The sequence below is a fragment of the Pseudorca crassidens genome, chromosome 19, assembly GCF_039906515.1.
Source record: "Pseudorca crassidens isolate mPseCra1 chromosome 19, mPseCra1.hap1, whole genome shotgun sequence".
Taxonomy (NCBI): domain Eukaryota; kingdom Metazoa; phylum Chordata; class Mammalia; order Artiodactyla; family Delphinidae; genus Pseudorca; species Pseudorca crassidens.
In genome coordinates, this window is record NC_090314.1 from 10,368,544 (window position 1) to 10,388,035 (window position 19,492).

The 19,492-nt window shown below is 56.4% G+C and overlaps 1 protein-coding gene across 1 annotated transcript in view; it reads right to left on the reverse strand.

Annotated features, from left to right (window-relative positions):
• Positions 1-19,492, reverse strand: part of NTN1 (netrin 1) — a 188,004-nt gene that overhangs the window by 46,414 nt on the left and 122,098 nt on the right. The window contains exons 4-5 of the mRNA XM_067715431.1: positions 5,712-5,861; positions 2,405-2,458 (exon numbers count right to left, since the gene is read on the reverse strand). Of these exons, the coding sequence (XP_067571532.1) occupies positions 2,405-2,458; positions 5,712-5,861 (204 nt within the window). The remainder of the gene's footprint in view (positions 1-2,404; positions 2,459-5,711; positions 5,862-19,492) is intronic.

Consider the following 19,492-nt stretch of genomic DNA (forward strand, 5'->3'; position numbering starts at 1 on the left):
CACAGATCCTGACCATTCGGAGACCCAGAGAAGGTCACAAAGGGTCCGGCCAAGGACCCAGCATCCCAGCAAGCATCACACCTGCTCACTTAGCCCCTCTGTGGAGAAGGCACTTTGTTAAAGGGTGTTCATTTACTGTTTGCATCCATTTAAACCATGTTTTTAAACGTCCAGAAAGAAGAAAGGAAATAAACAGTGATCAAATCAAAAGGAGTCCGAAAAGTTAACTGGGAGTTGATAAACACTTTTCAAAGAAAAATGCTACACGTGTTTGTTAGTTGCCCAGGAATCTTTTGTCTGGTTGAGCGGAGGTCGTTGCATGTTTTATACCAGCTTCTTGTGGTGTGTACAGAAATCTCATGAGTTGTTTTTTGCTTCTCCTCTACTGTTGTTTCCATTTGCCCATTTCTAAGGTGGAATGAAAAAGCCAAAACCACTGCAAGAAACATAAAGACAAGGTTGCAAGGACCAGAAAGATGGGAGGTGAGAGAGAGAGGGTGAAGATATGCCTTGTCCTTGCATGAGCTGTGTTCTCAGCCCCGGTGAGTTCTGATGGGACTCATGCCACAGCAAGGAAGCAAGAATCGCGACTACATTAACTGGAAGTGTCTTCTCGCTTCAAAACTGCTCTACCCGAGAGCTGAACTGGGCTGTTCCTTTTATTGTGTTTTTACCAAAGAGCTTCCTCATCCTGCCTCCCAGGCACCCGTCATGCTGCTTCCTTCATCCCCTTCCCAGCACTATTTCTCCTGTAAGTGTCCCCCGGGGCTCAACCAAAGGTGACAGAAGACTCTGCCCAACAACCCAAGACCAAAATATCTTTGGTTTTCCCCAGTGTAGCCTCCAGCACTCCCTGAAATTTTCTGTCCTTTCCTCTTTGAGGGCTGTTTGGTGATGGTGCACATCCAAGTTCTGAATCCGTTTTCTCTCAAGTTCCCAGCGCATGGCCAATATTCAAAAAAAATCCAGTCTATTCTAATGTATTCAGGTGGGGACTTCCCTGGCGGTCCAGTGGCTTAAGACTCTGCACTTCCACTGCAGGGGGCACAGGTTCGATCCCTGTTCAGGGAACTAAGATCCTGCAGGCTGTGCCACGTAGCCAAAAATAAAAATTTAAAAACTAAAGTATTCAGGTGACCACATGGGTGCACAGACCTCCCCAACAGGTGGATCTGGGGAGGAGCAAAGGGGTTCCCAGAGCGGACACTGATGTCCCTGCAGGGCCCCACTGTCACCATTCCTGCCCCCCATTCCCACTCCAAGTACCAGTACACAAAAGCCCCATATGACCGCAGGCCCAGGGCGCTGGGTACAGCATGGCCTGCTCTCCTGGTGCCCCCTCCAGCCAGGCTCCGAGCCCTCTCTGTACCCAGAGCCAGGATTGGGTGACCCTTCTTGTACCAAGGACTGGTGACGTCCACGGACGTCACAGTGACATTTTTACTTTCTCACAGTAATGTTTTTAAATGCAGAAATAAAATCCATAGGACTACAAAGGAAACTAATCAATACTGAAATACACTTAACCCAAATCTTTCCAAAACCCCAGATTTAGGGTACAGTTACGTAATGTATGTGTTTCTTTATTAATGATTATAAGTCAGGACCTAGCAGCAGGTCTGGTAACTTCCATCACTCTGAAGCAATTTAGTGAGCGTAATACTATTCCATGATAGCTGCACCAACTCTAACGTGATGTGAAAACGGCTGGGATTTCTGCTGGCGGCCAAATCACTGATGTTGCTGGCCTGGCTATGGTTTGTGGCCCATCTTTGCAATAAAGGAAACTCTTTTTTTTTTTTTTTTAGGTCGCACCACACAGCAGGCAGGGTCTTAGTTCCTCGACCAGGGATCGAACCCGCACCCCCTGCAGTGGAAGTGCGGACTCCTAACCACTGGACCACCAGGAAAGTCTTCTTTTTTTTTTTTTTTCCAGGAAACTCTTGATTTCAGTTAGAAGGAAGGGACCGTGAGGGGGTGAGTCTCTTCCTGTCCCGATTCATGCCCTCCCCCAATTCTGTTTGTGGACCCCCGTGCTCTAGAATGCCTTTTTCATCCCCACCACCCGTCTCCTTCCTTCTCTGCAACCCCGAAAGGAGTCACCCCCAGCTCAGGTGGCCCTGGACTGGAAGGCAGCTTCTTAGCCTCGCTGGCTGAGCAAGAGGAATGTGGCTTTGAGGGTCCCAGGCTTGGGAGACAGGCTAGCCGTAGGCACCATTCTTGGAAGGGACATCGCAGAAAAATGCCCTGTAACTCCATCATCCTCAGTCCAGCCCAGGGGCACCACCCACACCAACCAGCACCCCGATGCTGGTTCAGAGGAGTCTGGCCCCTCTAACCCCCTTCCCCAGGCCCCACCCCACCCCACGGCAAAAGCAGGAAGGCAGCAAAGGGGGAAGCCTACCTTCGGGCTCCTCCACGCTGCTGGCTGCAGTGGTCGGCGGTGCCACGGGGATCTCTTTGTGGCGTTCAGGATGGGAGGAAGGGGAAACAATAAGAACATGTTAGAGAAGAACGAGCACGGTGCAGACTCCTCCCAACCTTCCTGGGCCCTCCCTCCCAGCCCCACTCCTCGCCCCAGCAGAGGATGGTCAGGGAGGAAGGGAAAGCCGGCGTGAGGGCCCGGGCACCCTACCTGTTCTCTTCTGGAAGCCATCCCTCCACCTGGCAGGGACAGGAGCGAGGGGAAGGCAGGACCCTGACCCCTCTGCTGTCTGCGTGTTGTTGACTCACCTCGGCCCCTGGGGCAGAGAGAGGGGTCCCCAGGGCCCCCTGCTCATCACGATGGGGCTGCGTGGCCCGGTCTGACCTTGACTCATTGGTGGGGAAGGGGGTCCATGGCAGGGGTAGCATGTGAGGGGCTGGGAGGTGTCTTCCATGTGCAGAGAGGGGCCTGCACCCCTGGCCCAAGTTCCCCCGGGCTCACATCTTGCATCTCACAAGCTAAGGCATTTTCTCGGTGGGCAGAAAAGACTGACAGTACAGAAGACCGTAGGGCCTGACAGAAGCATGTGCTTTTTCGTGACCATTCCTCTCCTACCTAGAAGGGCAACTAGCTCCTCTACAAGCTCCCGCCCGGTGCTCAGAAAAGGTGAGGAACTTCAGCCAGACTCCGGGAAGACCCAGGCTTCACGTCTCTGGCTTCCTTTCTAGACAAGGCCAAACCACGAGCCGAAAGTCCCTGAGGGACAGGGGCTCACCTCCCCTGCTGAGTGACCATGTGAACAGGCGGTCACAGAGGCCTCCACGAATCCCACTCATTCTGGCCACCATCTGACTATTAGGGGTAAGACCTCCCTCGGACCCCCAGACTCTAGATCTGAGGCTTGGGGGGGTCGAGATGGAACACCCGGGCCTGGGGGCAAACGTGAGGGTCACCCACAGAAGCCAGCCTCTGCACCTTCAGAAGGAACAGGCAGAAGACCCAGCCCTCAATTCGGAGTCAAATCTTGCTCTCGGGTGATTTTATCAGCGACAAGCCACAGGTGCCCCGTCACAGCAGCTCATTAAGAAGCCGGGCCTCCTAGCAGGCCCTCTCTGAGCCTTCCTGAGCTACCTGGCCCAGCAGGAACATTCCAGAGAGAAATCCAGACAGCCCAGCCTAATCTTACAAGTCCAGGAATGGGGCTGGGGCCAGTGGCCATGGAGGCACCCTGGCTGCCCAAGCCCAGCTCCTTCGGCCTGGCTCTGGGACGTGAGCAGAGGGCCCCGGGGCTCCCAGAGCTGTTGCGAACCAGACACAAGTGTCCGAGGCACTGTCTGGGCACCTGTAGCCTGATGCCGGCAGATGGAGACCCGGGTCCTCAGGTCCTTGGTGGGAACGCTCTCCCCAGCGTCAGGCCGCCCTTTGCGAGAGGAAGGGAGACGGTACAGAGCATGTTGGAAAGGGACAGTTCCAGTCTCCCAAGGTTTCTGTTCCTAATTCTGAAACATCAGCTCCATGTCAAGGCCTTTCCCCCTGGGGATTTGAAATGTTGGTTTCAGCCATTTCTGGGAAACCCAACAGCTCCTGACTCCCTTTAAAATGGAGACCTCACTTGCTCCCTTCATGTTTTCGTAAGCCCAGATGGTGGTGCTAATTTCCTCCCAGCTTTCTAAAAATGTTCACCGTGCAGCTTTTTGGATGGACGGAAAAGAAAGACACTTGCAAGCTGTGAGACCCTGACAATTAAATGTCGTGAAAACTCATTTCAACCTTCTCTGCCCTGGATGGATACAAGCTCAATTTCCCGTGGCTTGAATTTACGTTATCCGCTGTTACTGGACCCCTGCCAACAAGGAAACATCTCCTGATGTAGAAACTGGTCAGAAAAGCTGCTGGAACCCACACGGCTCGTCGTGTCCTGGACGTGAGGCCGCACCCGAGTCGGGCAGCTGAGGTGCTGGGGGTTTAAGGCTCCTGCCCGGTGTGAGAACATTCCCTGCAAGATCTAGGGGGTCACTCCAAGGACCCCAAGCAGGTGCCGGGCTGAGGGGTCCCCACCCTCCTGCTTCTGCCTCGGGTTGTCTGTTCCAAGCCCCTTGTACTGACCTGTGAAGCCAGTGCCCACCCAGAGCTACAGGACGCTGGAAAACCACAAGCAGGGGTCGGCCAACTTCTCCTGCCAAGGGCCAGCTCGCAAAGATTTCAGGCCCTGCAGGTCGTAGGGTCTCTGTTGCAACTACTCAATTCTGCCGTTAGAACCCCCAAAGCAGCCACAGGTAGCACGGGCACAAGTGGGCATGGCTGGTCCCATAAAACTTTATTTATGGACACCGAACTTTTCCTTTCATATCATTTTCGCATGTCATAAACTAGTCATCTTTTCATTTCTGTTTCAATCATTTTAAAAAGGTTAACAAGAAACCCAAAACCCCATCGAGCCACATAAAAACAGGCAGTGGGCCAAATCCCCGAGCAGAGTGTGCTAACCCCTGCTCCAGAAAAAAAGCCTTATCCTCGGTGTCTGCCTAGTAGGCTAGGATTCACGCGTTCCTCCCCCTCCTTTCTGGGTGCGGGTCAGCCCTGCACACGGAATCAACGAGGCTGAGGCCGGGGGCCAGCACCCAACCAGGCCTGACTTCCATCCAGGGCTAACCCAGCTCATGACACCTGCGCAATCCTACCCGTTGTAAGATGTTAAAACTCTTCCGAGCCAAGGCCCCTGAGCGACCCCCACATCTTGCTCACGCCCCGCCTCAAGTTCCAGCAACTAAGGGGCCGACAGCTGGCCTGCCAGGGCCTCTAGGACCCTCATGGAGGGCTGCCACCCTTCCGAAGGGCTCATGGGAGCCGTGCCGCCTTCTCTCAGAGGCCTTGTGGAGTCCGTCCTTTCAGTTCTGAATCTGCCAGGGGCTGGGGATCCTGGAATTCCCGCAGCAGCAGTGGCAGCCCCTGACCCAGGCCCCCCAACCCAGGCCCAGGCCCAGGCCCAGGGTCAAGGTGGAACATGGGAACAGGACCTGGGCTGAGGAGAGGGGCTTGCTCCCCCCCCCCTCACCCCACACCCTGGGACCAGGAGACTGTCTTTTCAGAACAGAGAGCCACAAATGGGCTGGCTCTGTGGAGACCCCCGCAGCCTTGGGGGTCTCACACGGGCTCCCCGAGCACAGAGGGCCACCTCAGGGAGCACTACCCCCACTGGATGCGGGTGACCCGTGTCCGGGAAGGGCCCCCCAGCCCCGAGCCCGCACCCGACCCCAGCCTGCAGGAGGAGGGCGTCCTGGCATACTTATGCAGGGGGCGATGGGGGAGCGGCTCTGTTGGTAGCCCTTGGCACAGCGGTTGCAGGTGATGCCGGTCACACCATCCTTGCAGGGGCACTGGCCCGTGGTCTGGTTGCAGGTTTTGCCAGCGGCGCCCACAGGGTGGCAATCGCAGGCTGTGGAGAACACACGACAGGGGGGTCAGAGGTGGGGGTGGGGGTGGGGAGTGGACAGAGCACACCCTCCCCCCAGGGTCCTCCCCACCCAGTGGCGCCCCGGACCCCATCCCAGGGGAAGAGCAGGGCTGGGGTAGCCAAGCCGGCACACATTCCAGAAGCTCCGATGCCTGACCACCTGCCTACCTGGAAACAGGGGAATGAGAATCAGAAGGGGCCAACTTGAAAGGACCATCTGGGGGGCAAGGGTGAAGTGGGGGAGCCCTTCCGAAGCCCCGGGAGGAAGATGTACACAGCCCACGGGCTGAGCGTGAGTGCAGGAGTCAGAACTGGGGGTACGCCTGCCCCTCACAGGCTGCTTTGTGCCCCGTCACTCCTCTGCCCCAGCCAGCTCCTGACCCTCTGGGTGGGAGGGACAGAGTGTGGGACGTGATGGAGCCCCGGGGTTTGCCAGGTCAGGGGAGTCACCGAGGGGGTGTGACCTCCCCCGCAGGCTGCGGCCTCCACTCTGCTCTGTCCATCCACCCTGACTGGCAGCCAGGCGGAGTCTGAGACACAGGCTTCTGGACCACAAAGCCCGTCAACTGTAGCGCTAGGAAGAGTCACAGCGATCATGGAAAGACCCCGATTTAATGCGAAGACTCGAAGGTGAAGGAACCCCCAGGACCTTGCAGCAAAGGAATGGCCAAGCTGGGAGGTGCCGCGAGGCCCTGATTCTTAGGCCAGCCGCTGCTGTACCCCACACCCCTCCTCCTAATTTGGACCGGGCTGAAGAGCTGGGATTGCCCACCCTATCACACCGCGCCCTGAGGCTCCCTCCCTGTGTTCCAAGGACCCAATCCCAGTGACGAAATGGCCAGAGGAGTTTGAGGGAACATCCCCCCCATTACGGACTGAATGACTGGGTCCCCACTGCAGATTCATATGCTGAAGCCCTAACACTCAATGTGATGGCATTAGGAGGGGGGCCCTTCCCTTGGGAGGTAATTAGGTTTATTTATTCATTTTATTTAAAAAAGTATTTATTTATTTTTGGTCGCTTTGGGTCTTCATCGCCGCGTGCGGGCCTTCTCTAGTTGCACTGAGCAGGGGCTACTCTTCGTGCACGGGCTTCTCACTGCAGTGGTGGTTTCTCTTGTTGCGGAGCACGGGCTCTAGGTATGCGGGCTTCAGTAGTTGTGGCATGCGGGCTCAGTGGCTCGCGGGCTCTAGAGTGCAGGCTCAGCAGCTGTGGCGCACGGGCTTAGTTGCTCCGCGGCATGTGGGATCTTCCTGGACCAGGGCTTGAACCCGTGTCCCCTGCATCGGCAGGCAGATTCTTAACCACTGCGCCACCAGGGAAGTCCCCGGTAATTAGGTTTAGATGAGGTCATGATGGGATTAGCACCCTTACGAGAAGAGAAAGGAGAAAAGGTATCTCTCTACACAGCAAGAAGGCAGTGGTCTGCAAACCAGGAAGCAACTGTCGTCAGACACTAAATCCGCAGGCACATCGACCTTGGACTCTCCGCCTCCAAAACTGTGAGAAGTACCTGTTGTCGAGTCACCGGTCTGTGGTGTCTTGCTATGCCAGCTAGTGGAGTAAGACTGCCACCAACTCCACAATGCTCGGGCAAGAACTGTGGGACCTGCGGACACAGGTCACCTGCCGCCCTGGACCTAGGCGGTGGACTCAGCGCGGGCAGGATGAAGGAGGCCAAAGTTCTCCCCGGATCCCTGGGGCCCCCCTTGCCCTCCCCACTCCCTCTCCCCAGGGAAGCCTGGGGAGGGTGGAGAGTCGTCTGCAGGAGGGCATCCTGCAGCAACTTCACTTGGTGCCAGAGTTGCTCTGTTTCTGTTCCCAATGGGAAAAAAATATGCTAGGGAAGAAGTGAGAGCAGAGCTCCCCAAAGAGCTAAACTAGCACCTCCCCAGCTGCACTGCTCAGCGTGAGGGCAGGAGGCCGTGGGTGAAGATGTGGCCTCTCCCAGCCGGCCTCGGGCCCAGGAGGGGCTGAGGAGGAGTTAGTGAGAGAAAGGAGGAGTGGGGAGGGGGCAGAAGGGAGAGGAATGTGAGGAATTGTTTGTCAAAGTTGTGTCTGGACACGTGAGAGCTTCTGGAAACTCTGGGGGGGGGGGGGGTCCTGGCCGCGGGGTGCTCCGTGTCAGGTGAGAGGACGGCAGGGACCACAGGCCTGGGGGAGGACGTGGAACTGTCCCAATCCTGCCCTTGTAGACAGCAGCAAATCCTTCTGTTAGAAACGTGCCTAAAATCTACGCTAAATTCATTTCCTATTGGTTTTTTCTTCTTCTTCTTCCCTTTTTTCACTCAGTCCTGATGCATGTTGTGAATGATAATGTGAGGAGCGGATGGTGGGAGACGACCTCTGACCTTCGATCCATCCCTGTGATGGGAAGGGTGACGGGGCACGGACAGCGTCTCTGAGCTGGCCTGGCGACAGCAGAGGGCCACAGCACAGGACCCTGGCGTCCCAAGCCCCTGCCGCGGCTGTGGGCACCAGGCAGATGTGGAGTCCCGAGGCTCCTGCCAGCTGACCTCGCTTGGCCGGGCTCGCAAGCCTGTTGGTAATCCTAAAACCCGGGCCAAAACGTCCTCCCCTCCGTGCTGACAGAGCACAGCTGCGTGCCAGTAACTTCTGGGCCTTGGACTTGGCTGGGAGGAGATCACCAAAGGTTCCTTGGTCCCTGGAGGGTCAGAGCCAAGTCACCCGCAGGCCCAGGTCGTCTTTACCGAGGCAGGAGCCAGCCCGGAGCAGAATCTGGGGGGAGCAGCGTGCATCGCCCTCACCCGAGGCCCTTCGAAGCTGGTGACCCCTTAACCCCCCAGGCTGGTGGGCTGCCGGGCACCAGCTGAGGTCAGCAGGGCTGGGGGCCACCCGGGTGATGGCAAGGCAGGGCGTCTGCTTCATGGAGCAGGCGCATCCTTAGGGCCATCCTCTGGGCACTGCGCTGTGTGGTTTCCACATCTTTCTCCCAGGATTCCGCAAAGACGCTGACCGACTGGCCCTTGGTCTCACAGAGGCAGCAGGCTGACTGTGCTTCCTCGAAAACCACTGTTCCAGGAAGAGAAGCCGGCAGGGTCCCACAGGGTGGGGGGCCTCAGGAGGCTACTCAGGTCACCTCCAGGGCGGTGGGACCATCCCTAGGGGTGGAGCGCTCCTGCAGCACTGGCCTGCCACCCGGACACCTGGGAACACCTGAGCACATCCACTCTCCCTTATGTAATGCTTCTGGTCCTCACACCAGCCTGTGAAATCAGCAAGACCCTACAGAGGCGGCCACGGACCGGGAGACAGAAAGCGCCTGACCTCTGAGCACGTCACCGAGGGCCCTCACCCTCTAGACTGCCCCTCTGCGCTTCTTGTTCTGCAAGGAGAAACACACAACACACGTCCCTGTTAAAACCCAGGCCAGGTGACATCCCTTAGGGGCAGCCGAATGCAGTCCCAACACAGAGACCTGCATTGCGTTCACTCTCAATTCCAAGCGAGACGGCCCCAAAGTAAAGACTCTTCCCAAAAGCCCATGAGTAAGGAAAGCCTAACTTATACCCTCTGTGCAAAGAAGGGTGAGCTTCAAGGTGTGAGGAGAACTGATGGATGACAACAGCCCACAGAGGATCCTCTACAGCCTTGAACCAGGGAATCCAGCTAGCGGTGTCACAGGAAGGGGGCCTGAGCTGCCCACATAGGAGGCCCCAGCCCTGGTCCTTAGGGAGAGAAAGGCAAAGGGATCCTGCCATATCCCTACAACCCCCAAACACACCCAGACACACAAACACACATAGATTCCCACAGGCTCTCACGCACACACGCACGCACACACAGCGCCACAGTGGGCAGGGGAGCGGACGGGGACAAGCTGAGCTGGGAGGATGCAGATGTGAGGCAAGTGGAAGTCTCTTCCTTGGCAGGGGTCTGGTTAAGGGGACAAAGTGAGAGCCTCTCTGATTCTTCCGAGAACGAGGTCTGGGTCCGAATGTCTTTTGCCACAAGAAGCCCATTTGGTGACTCCCGTTTCCTGGGAAGTCAGCAACTCCTTTACGGAGGAGGTCAGGCCCTTCCCCGGCAGGTCACCCGTGTGCACGCAGCAGGCAGCACCTGGTCCTGGGAAACAATCTACTGGAGGGTTTTTCCATGAAGAGGAAGGTGAGACCCAGCGGAAGCCCAGGCCCCTGAGAAGGTGGCCGGATTAGGTTTCTCACGAACACGTGGGCTGGAGGGCCTCCTGGCGCAGAGGAGACAGACTGTCCTTGCTCTGGGTCATCGGCCAGAAACGGACAGCTCAGGACACACAGATGGTTTCAGATGAGTGTCAAGAGACCCGGGTCTGACCCTGCCCTGCCAGTAATGCTGTGTGACCCTGAGCTAGTGCCTCACTCTTTCTGAGCCTCGGGTGACTCATCTCTAAGGCAGGAGGTCTATAACTTGCACTAAAGTTGCTTCCAAGTCAACAGGCTAAGATCCAGGGCAGTGGCCTGTCCCCTGGGCCCATCACCCCGACTGCCACAGTCCATTGCAGTGTCCTGGCCCAGGAGTCTAGGAAAGTGCTCTTGCTGCCGGGCACACACCAGGCCCTGCCTCCACACCCATGGGCCACCCCACCCGACACCACGACCTGCTGCACTGGGCCAGAATCTCCTCTCTGAGATGCGGGTCGTCAGCTACGAGAAGTGTACCAGGGTTGCCGAGAGCCCCTGCAAAGCTGACCTGGAAGGCAGGCCGGTGGAGCAGTTCTCAGGACCCCCGTGATGGCCAGGGTCCCGCTCAGCTCTGATCCCTGGTTGCTGGTCCCGAGCAGCTGCCTTTCCTGCTCTCTCTGACACTCTGTCCTGGACCCCTGAAGGCCCACAGCTCCCATAGGGAGGAGAGGCATGCCTGGGGCTGGCCCCTCTCCGCTGAAGCTCAAGTCCTGGCTCTGGAGACCCATCCTGGCTTCCTATCAGGACATCTACCTGCTTCTCCTGAGGACCCGGCTCCAGGGGCCCTCAAATGGCAGTGACCCCAGGACACATGCGTGTGGAGGAGAGGGGAGTGGGCCTGGCACCCAGACCCTCTGGAGCAGCTCCAGACAGGAGGGGGAGAGAAAACCACCACAGCACCGAACCGAACCTCAGAGGTCTTCACGGCCACCGCCCAGACCTCCAGCCACTTGTGAACTCGTGTTATGAGCTGAATGACGTCCCCCCCAGAATTCAAATGCTGGAGTCCTAACCCCAGTCCCTCAGGATGTGACTGTACTCGCAGACAGGCTCTTTAAAGGGGGGATTAAGGTAACATTCAGTCACTGGAGTGGGCCTCAATCCAGCATGACTGGTGTCCATGTAAGAAGAGGAGATGAGAACACAGACACACCCAGAGGGAAGGCCACACGAGGACACAGGGAGAAGACGGCCGTCTTCAAGCCAAGGAGAGGCCTCAGGAGGAAACAGCCCTGCGGCCACCTTGGTCTTGTGCTTCCAGCCTCCAGAGCAGTGAGAAATCAATGTCTGCTGTTTGAGCTCCAGGCCTGTGGTACATTGCTCTGGGCCCCTGAGCACGCTCACAGCTTGTGTGCGGCCTCAGGAAAGCGTCTTCTTCCCGAGGGGCTCTGCCCAGGCGCGTCCCGGGCCTCAGGAGAAGGCAGACTGTCCCGCCACTCGACCAACCAGCCTGGGGGCCCTCTCACGCCTCGGCTCCCCTGTGGAAGTCGCTGCCTCTGCTGGGGGATGGAAGCTTTCTCCAGGTAGGCCGCGTCTCTGAGGGCCCCTGACATCCCAGCAGGCCGGCGGAGCAGACATCAGGACCTCCGTGACGGCTAGGGTCCCTCCCAGCTCAGATCCCACAACAGTTCCTCACTGACCCATCCACCTGAGGGCCATCTGCAAAAGGGCGGCCCACGCGGGCCTCAGGCGGGGAGCGTGCTGGGTGCCCGGGCTGAGCGGGAGGCTGGCACAGGGTCAGAGGAGCGAGGCTGCACGGTGAGCTTCTCCAGGGGCCCTGCCCATGGGCGGCCTCGTCCTCGCCCGCCCCGTGCATGCGGGGAGCCTGCCATTCCCTCCTTTAAGAAGAAAGTGTCGAACGCCAGGTGCTGGATGCAGCCCTTCCCAGCCAGGGTCTGACGGAAACGCCCCTTCCAGTGCCCACAAGGCCTCGGGGCTGCAGAGGAGCGCGTCAGGGAGAGAAACCGCCCGGCCCTGAATTGGGGACACTGCCGTCAGTGAGCATCGTTAGAGACGGTCAGGGGGTCCCTGGGACTCCAAGGTCTGCAGCCTATAGGCCCGAGGTCCTCCTCTGCCCGTGGCACTGGGTTAGGGTGAAACACCCTTCTCTGCTTGGAGTGACACTTGTCTGTGTACCTGGACACCATCCACAAAGAAAGCGGGGGCGGGCGGGGCCCTGTTACGTGGACCAGGCTGAGCTCCTGCTGCTGTGGGGGGAGGCGGGGTTGGGGGGGAGAGGTGGGGGGAGGGGAAGGGAGAGCAGCGTGCTCTGTGCCGGTGAGGGTTTGTGCATGAAGACAGAAAGGGCCAGAATCTTCAGAGAAAATCAAGTTCAGATACAAAGGCTTCCCATGTCTCTTGCACGTGTGCTGGGCCTCTTTGGGGAAGCCTGGTGGGACCCCCCCCCCCAGAGGTGGCGCTTGGGGGAAGGACACATGTCAGGCACTAAGGGGTGTTCTCCGCACCCCAGCAGGGTAAGGAGGATGGACCCCAAGAAGAGCAACGTGGAGGCTGGCCGAGATGGCTGGGGACTCCCGAAGGGAAGGGCCTCGGGTAAGGTGCAGACAGTGGGTGGGGCTCAGAGAGGCGGGCTGGGGGTGGGGCAGGGAGGAGTGAATGCTGACCCCAGGGGGACTGGTCCCTTTGTGAGCTCAGAGCCATGAGGAACGGGAGACAGGGGACCAGGAGGTCCAAAGTCAGCATCACAGAGCCCTACGGAAGCAGCTCGTCATCGCCGTCATCATCATCCTTTCATTCACACACGGTCAAGTTCGCTTTCTGTGGTGTCCAGTCCTACGGGCTTTATCACATGCACAGGGTCCTGTAGCCACTACCACACTCAGGACACAGAACGGCCCAAGTCTCCCATGCATCCCCTGTGCTCCTCCTTTGCAGTGAGGCCCCCGTCCCTACTCCTGGCGGCCCAGGATCTATTCTCGGTCCCTACAGCTTTTCAGACGTCTTACTCTGGGATGTACCCTATGTAAAGTATATGGCGGTACCGTATGTTCGGTGAGGTCACACAGTAGGTAATCTTTTGAGCTTGGCCTCCTTTACACCCAATGAATTTGAGATGCGTCCATGTTGCTGTGTCAGTCAGCAGCACGTTCACTTGCATCGCCGAGTCGGATTTCACGGCACGGGTGCACCGCTGGCTGTCCATTCACGCACTGAAGCACAGTTGGGTTGTTTCCAGTTTTGGGCAGTTGCGAATAACGCGGTTATCAACATCCGTGTGCAGGTTTTGGTGTGAACACAGATTTCGTTTGTCTGGGATAAATACCTAGGGGAGGCATTGCTGAGTATCACGGCAGGTCTATGCTTAACTTTGGAAGACGCTGACAAATGTTTTCCGCAGCAGCTGTGCCATTCTGAATTCCCCAGCCGTGTGCGAGAGTTCCGGTTGCTACACACGCGCGCCAGTGCCTGGGACTGTCAGGACTTTTTATTTTCAACATTCTAACGGGCGGGTAGTGGCATCTCGCTGTGGTTTTAATCTGCATTTCCCTAATGCAGACAAATGATGGTCTGGGTATTCATTTGCCATCCCTGGATCTTTGCTAAGTAGCTGTGCAAGTATTCTGCCCCTTTCTAGCTCAGTGGTTGGCTGCCTTATCGCGGAGTTCTGAGCAGCCTGCATTCAAGTCCTTGGTCGGATATGCGATGCACAAATGTTTTCTCCCATCTGCGGCATGTCTCCCAGCAGGAGCTTCTTACAAGGTAAGCCAGACGCATCACTCCAGTCACTTGATCCTCAGCCCTCCGGTGGCACCCACTGCTCTTGGAACGGGCCCCCTCCTCTCTGCCCTCGTCGCCTCCCTTCTGACAGAGAGCCCTCACCTGCTTCCAGGAAATGGTACTGCTCCTCCCTCAGTGCCCCCCTGGCTGTTTGTTCCTCACACCCCAGGTCTCATCTCAAAGTCCATCCCATCCCCAGAGGTCCTCCCGGGATGCCCCCTCCCCTCCCCTGCCGCCAGTTACACTCTCTCCTTCCACCTTACTTATTTCCTCCACGTACCTCACCACAGTCTGTAATCATCCTCTGCTTACTTTTTCTTCTCTATCATCAACCTCCCTCCAGAACACAAGCTCCAGGGGTACGCGTCTGTCCTGGTCACCACCGTACCCCCAGTTCCACGTGGAGCAGGCGATCCATGAACATGGGCTGAATCAACGCACACGCTCAGAGCCGATGTGCTGCCCTCTCCGTGGGGAAGAGGCCGTTTCACGGACCCTGTGACTCTGGAGGAAAGTAGGAGGGGCACAAAGCAAAGACCTTCCCCTCACAACCGAGGTCACTCCTCACTCCTAAATTCTCCGTGCTAATGAGGGGGCGAGGATAATTTAAATCCACAGATTAATCCACAAGCTTCATCTCAGCTGTCTGGGTCCGCCTCCTCCGAGGCTCTGCTTTTCTTTCTCCCAGCAGTTGCTAACGAGGCACAAAAGAAGAAACGTTTCAAGCTGCACGACCTCTCTTTCAGATCAAGGTGCAGACGGCAGGAAGTGGAAAGGGGGAGCCCCATCATCCCAAACTGGATTACGACCCTCCGTGATCTAGCTAACTACAGTCCTCCTGCACCTGATCTACAGCTGAGGCGAAAGGCACAGGTCCTACAGGCCGTTCCGTGTGTGTGTGTGTGTGTGTGTGTGTGTGTGTGTGTGTGTGTGTGTGTGTGTGTGTGTGTGGTCTGCATGCACAGGCTCAGGTAGGCGGGCAGGGGCTGGACAACGCAGTCGGGGAGGTGCTGGAGCACCTGATGGCCAACAGTGAGGACCAGTTCGGGCCTCGCATCCACCTTTCAGCCCCAGACCCATCGGGAGCCCCTCAGATGCCGCAGGTCTTTCTTAGCAGCACCTTCAGAACTGCGTCCGGATGCACACGGCCCCTCCCCACCTTCTCCGCTCAGGGCCTCCGCCTGCTGGCTGCCGGACACCCATCTCTGCCGTTCCAGTCGTTTGTCAGTTTTGCTCCCAAAGCGTGTAAATCCTTTATCAAGGGTGTGCAACGGCGTTAGGGCAAATGCCTGGGGCCCTGCCCAGTCTGGTGGGAATCGGTCTTCAAGTGCACGTGTCCCAGGGCTGAGACTCTCAGGGGAGAGGGGCCGGCTGTCCTGTGCACCACACTCACCGAAAGAACTAAGGCCACAGGGAGCCAAAGGAATGGTCTCCATCCACTTGGTGTGCACACTGGCAATGGCAGGGGCTCTGGTTACTCTCTTTTTCTCCTCTTGTACTAATAATCATAACAGCTCACCAGTATGGCGTGCACGCCATGTGCTGGGGACCTCCTCTGCATCATCTCATTTAATCGACACCATAACCCTAGGAGGGAGGAGGGACTATTATTACCCCCATTTTCAGATGGGAAAACTGAGGCACCGAAGACTAAATACCTTGCCTTGAGGTGGAATCTGAACCCTGGTCTCAATAACTCCAAGTTCCATGCTTTTAAAAGCTCTTCATCCCTAGCCTGTGGCTGGGGTAACCTGCTGCTCTTCCAGTAGCAGAAGGTATTTCCCAAGTAAAATGCCCCTGTTAACTGGGGGCCTGCAAACATCAGGAGGCTTTTCTGTTCGGACCGGGGACCCAGGGCTTCCTCTAGGAGAGTTCATGTAAAATCAGGATGAGAGCAAGCTTCAGAGACAAGGAGACTGACACCCAGGGAAGTGAAGAAACTGGCCAAGTAGGCCCAGGGGAATGAGACCCCACTTCAGAGCAGGGCACCGCAAGGGCCAAGTCACAAGATGGGAGACTCTCTTCATTTGTAGAGACCTTAGGAGAAAACCACCTCCACCCGATTTCCTGGCTCTGCCAGCTTTTCCAAGTTCCCGGGTCACAAACTTCACTTACACAAGACATTGTCCTATTGGATCAGGGACCCATAAATGTTTTTTAATTTATGATTTTTTTTTTTAAAAAAAAAGAGGATGTGTTATGTGGAATGTCAAAGCTGTATGGGGCTCAGAGACCGTAAATCTGAATGTGATTTCATAGATGAGGAGACCGAGGTCCAGGGAGGTCCCATGACTTGCGTGATGCTCTCCGGGCTTTGAGCCTGGAGCAAATCTGGAGATCAGGATCCTGACCCCCACGTGCCCAGGGAACAAGGAAGGCTGCACCAACACAGGCCACAGCTGGAGCTGAGCCCTTCCATGAGGATTTCCTCTCCTCTGACTGCCTCTCTCGCTGTGGGTGCTGGCTTTGTGGTCCCTGCCCTGTAAGCTGGGAGCCGCTCCAGCCACTGAGAACCTTCCTGCCAAGATGACCAAACCTTTTCCCTGTACCTCCCAAGATGATGCTAGGAAAAGGAAATGTGACGAGGAGCCCACACATCGAAAGGACATCTCTGAGGCTTTTAGGCTTTTGTCCACTGCATGGACACTAGCTTAGAGTCAGGAAGGGGTGGAGGTCCCAGGCTCCTAGCTGTGCAGTGACTAAATCCTCAGACCACCAGATCAACACATACACACATGTATACACACACACACACTATGAAGCAGTCATGACTGTCCAATCCCAGCCTTCATCTGGACACTGGAGCATCAGACTGTATAACTAAGCTCCCAGCTGTACCAGCAAGATTTAAATTTTCACAATTTTAAACACACACCCCCCCTCTGCCCAGTTTTCATCAAGAGAGCCATTATAACATAAGGCTCTCCCCTCTAAAGGATAAATCCTAGGTCACCTGTGAATATCCCCTTTCTCAGCACAAGAGCAGGTCACTGTACTCATTTCTTTTTCTCCCACCGCCCTGGTTCTCAGCCTTGGCTACACATCAGAGTGGCTGGGGAGGCCAGGGCGTGGCCCAAAATGATCGATTCCTCCCCAACCCTTGGCAGAGCTGCTGGAAGAAACGGGTGGATGGGAGCGGCCAGCAAGCCCTGGCAAAGCTGGTGTGGACCATCTCAGGCTTCTGCCCACTGCCACCCGCATCTTCCAAGGACTCGGGCACCTTCTTAGCAGCCTGCCATCAGCCATGGTGACCGTGGACTTGAAGGGGGCAGGTCAACGAGGGAAGGAAGCAGGCCGCTCTGAGCGGGGGCGCTAGATGCGGTGCGTCATTTCTTCATTCTCATCACAATTCGGTTCACGGGAGACTCCTGGAATGTCTTTATCCATCACAGATGGTTTGGGGAGATGATAAATTAATATCGTTTAAAGGGAGGCATGGCTGAAATGGTTAAATGGTAACGTCTTCTTTGCCGACTCTAAAGAGAAAGGGGCCCAAGTCCATAAAGAAGACAAATGGTAAACAAAACCGCCTATCTTTTGACAGATTCCAGAACGAGTATCATTCACACACCCTTCCGCAGAGAAAGGGGAGAAATTCATCTCGTCTGACTTTGTATAGGACAACAGCCCACGCCATAATGAGGCCTTCCCAGTGCTGTGAAATCGCGCTGAATAGCGGAGAGTGCAGCCGCCTGCTCCCTGGGCATGTTGATTACAGCCCTTTGTGTGCACCGGCCCTGCCAGCCCCAGTCTGGTAAGCTAGGGGAGGGGAGAAAGTACCCAGCAAATTTGTTGCTGTGAAACTTCCCAAATGGGGGAACGGCATAATGACGTTTGGGATGGAATACCCTTGCTCCAAGCTGTCCTTGTCTGGGTCCACCCTGCTCTCAGCTGAACAAGGTCGGGAGTCAGCCAATCACCAGCAGTGTATGGGTGGCCTCAGCCCCTGCCCGGGGCTCCTCCCAGACCCTGGGAAGTCGGGTCGGGGGTGGGGGTGAAGGGGCCCCAATAGCCATTCCCAAGCACCCTCAGGTCAACGGCCAACTTGAGTCAAGAGGCGCTGCTGGTTTGTCCCATTTCCCCATGAAATGCATCTGAAACAGAGCAAAGAAGTACAGCCTTCACCCGAGAGCTACAATGGGGCCAGGGCTGGGGGTGACTCCACATCTCCATGATTTTGGAAGCCCCTGAGAGCAAAGCATGCTGGGACCAAATGCTTCCACTAAGGGAACCATTTCCTTAAACCATCCGGCCCTGGGAAGACAAGACAGTGGACTCCTCGGGGGCGGGGTGATGGAGAGACACCTGTCTGAAGATCTCAAGGGTACACATCCCCCTGCCGGCATCTGAACTCCTACAGCTGGTTCCCACCAAGATCTCAGGGTCTTTCTTTGGTGGGGGAACTGTGGATTCAAAGTTCCCACATCCCCTAAGGGGGTGACACCAGGAAAAAAAGAGCTGAGGGGAAAGAGCTGGAACTTTCAACAGATGACTTCCCTCGCCAATGAAATGGCAAGACCTTTCAGGTCACATTCTCCTTCTCACCAATCAGAGAGCAGATCTTTCAGGCATTGTATGTTCTCACCAATCACAAAGCAGGGCCCTTCAGGCAATGCTCTGCCTCACCAATCAGGAGGCAGAATCCTTGAAGCACTGTCTTTCCTCACCAATCAGTAGGCACTGAGAGTCCCGCCCTTTCCTGCCACATTTCCCCAGAAGGATAAGCAAGTGTCCTTCTGAGCAGATTCCATCCTTACATTTTCTCCTCTTCCATGGGTTCTTCTCCCAGCGTTCCCACCAAAGTAGTTGCTGTCCAGGGCTGGGAGAAAGGACCCAGCCACCGAGGCTGGCCAAAGCATTTGGAATAAGACAGGACCACACCCTCATCTGCCTGCATCTGTCCCTCCTGGAAACCAGCAAAGGAAGCCGGCAGCTCCACACCATTTAACTAGAGTGGCAGAGCCCTGTAGGATGATCTGCAGGTTCCCAAGACCCTGTGGCCTCCTGACAGCTGGCTCCCAGCAGTGAAGGGCCACACGCGGCCCTCATCCCTCCCCACGGCAACAGAGGAAAGGGAGAGCAGGCAGATGGCAAGATGACCAAGGCCCTGCTCCTTCCTGACTCTCCAGGGGACGTGCCTTTCCTGCTCTGACAGAAGAAACTGGGATGGCAGGAAGTGACCACTGCCTTTCCAGACACAGCCCAGACCTTCTCATCCGCGGGCACAGGGCCGCCCACCCGACTGGCCCCTGTTGATTAAATTTTCTTGGCCAAATCCCCACGAAATCTTTGTGCAACCAGTTGTTTACAAGACCCTGACTTCAGTTTCTTCAGTAGAAGAGAGACAACAAACACTTGGGCACAAGGCGTTGGCTACCTTCCAACTACATTCTCTGAAAACCCAAAGCCCTCCTTCCATGGTGCCCCTGCCTTCCTGCCACCGCAGACGTTCCTTGGATTCCCTTTGCCCAGGTCGCTTTCTCAGTCCCTGCTCAAAGCCTCCTGGGGGATTCTCACCTGATCAGTTGTTCTTTAATGTGGAAACAGCCCAGCTACCTTTACGCTTAAATTTCTCTCGGCAACCACCAGAGGCAGCCTTAAGCCCACGGATCTGGAAGGAGAGCTTGCTTGTGTGTTGGAAGCCATCCTATTCATCTCTGCTCATTTGGAATCCAAGGGATTTCTCTAGGAGG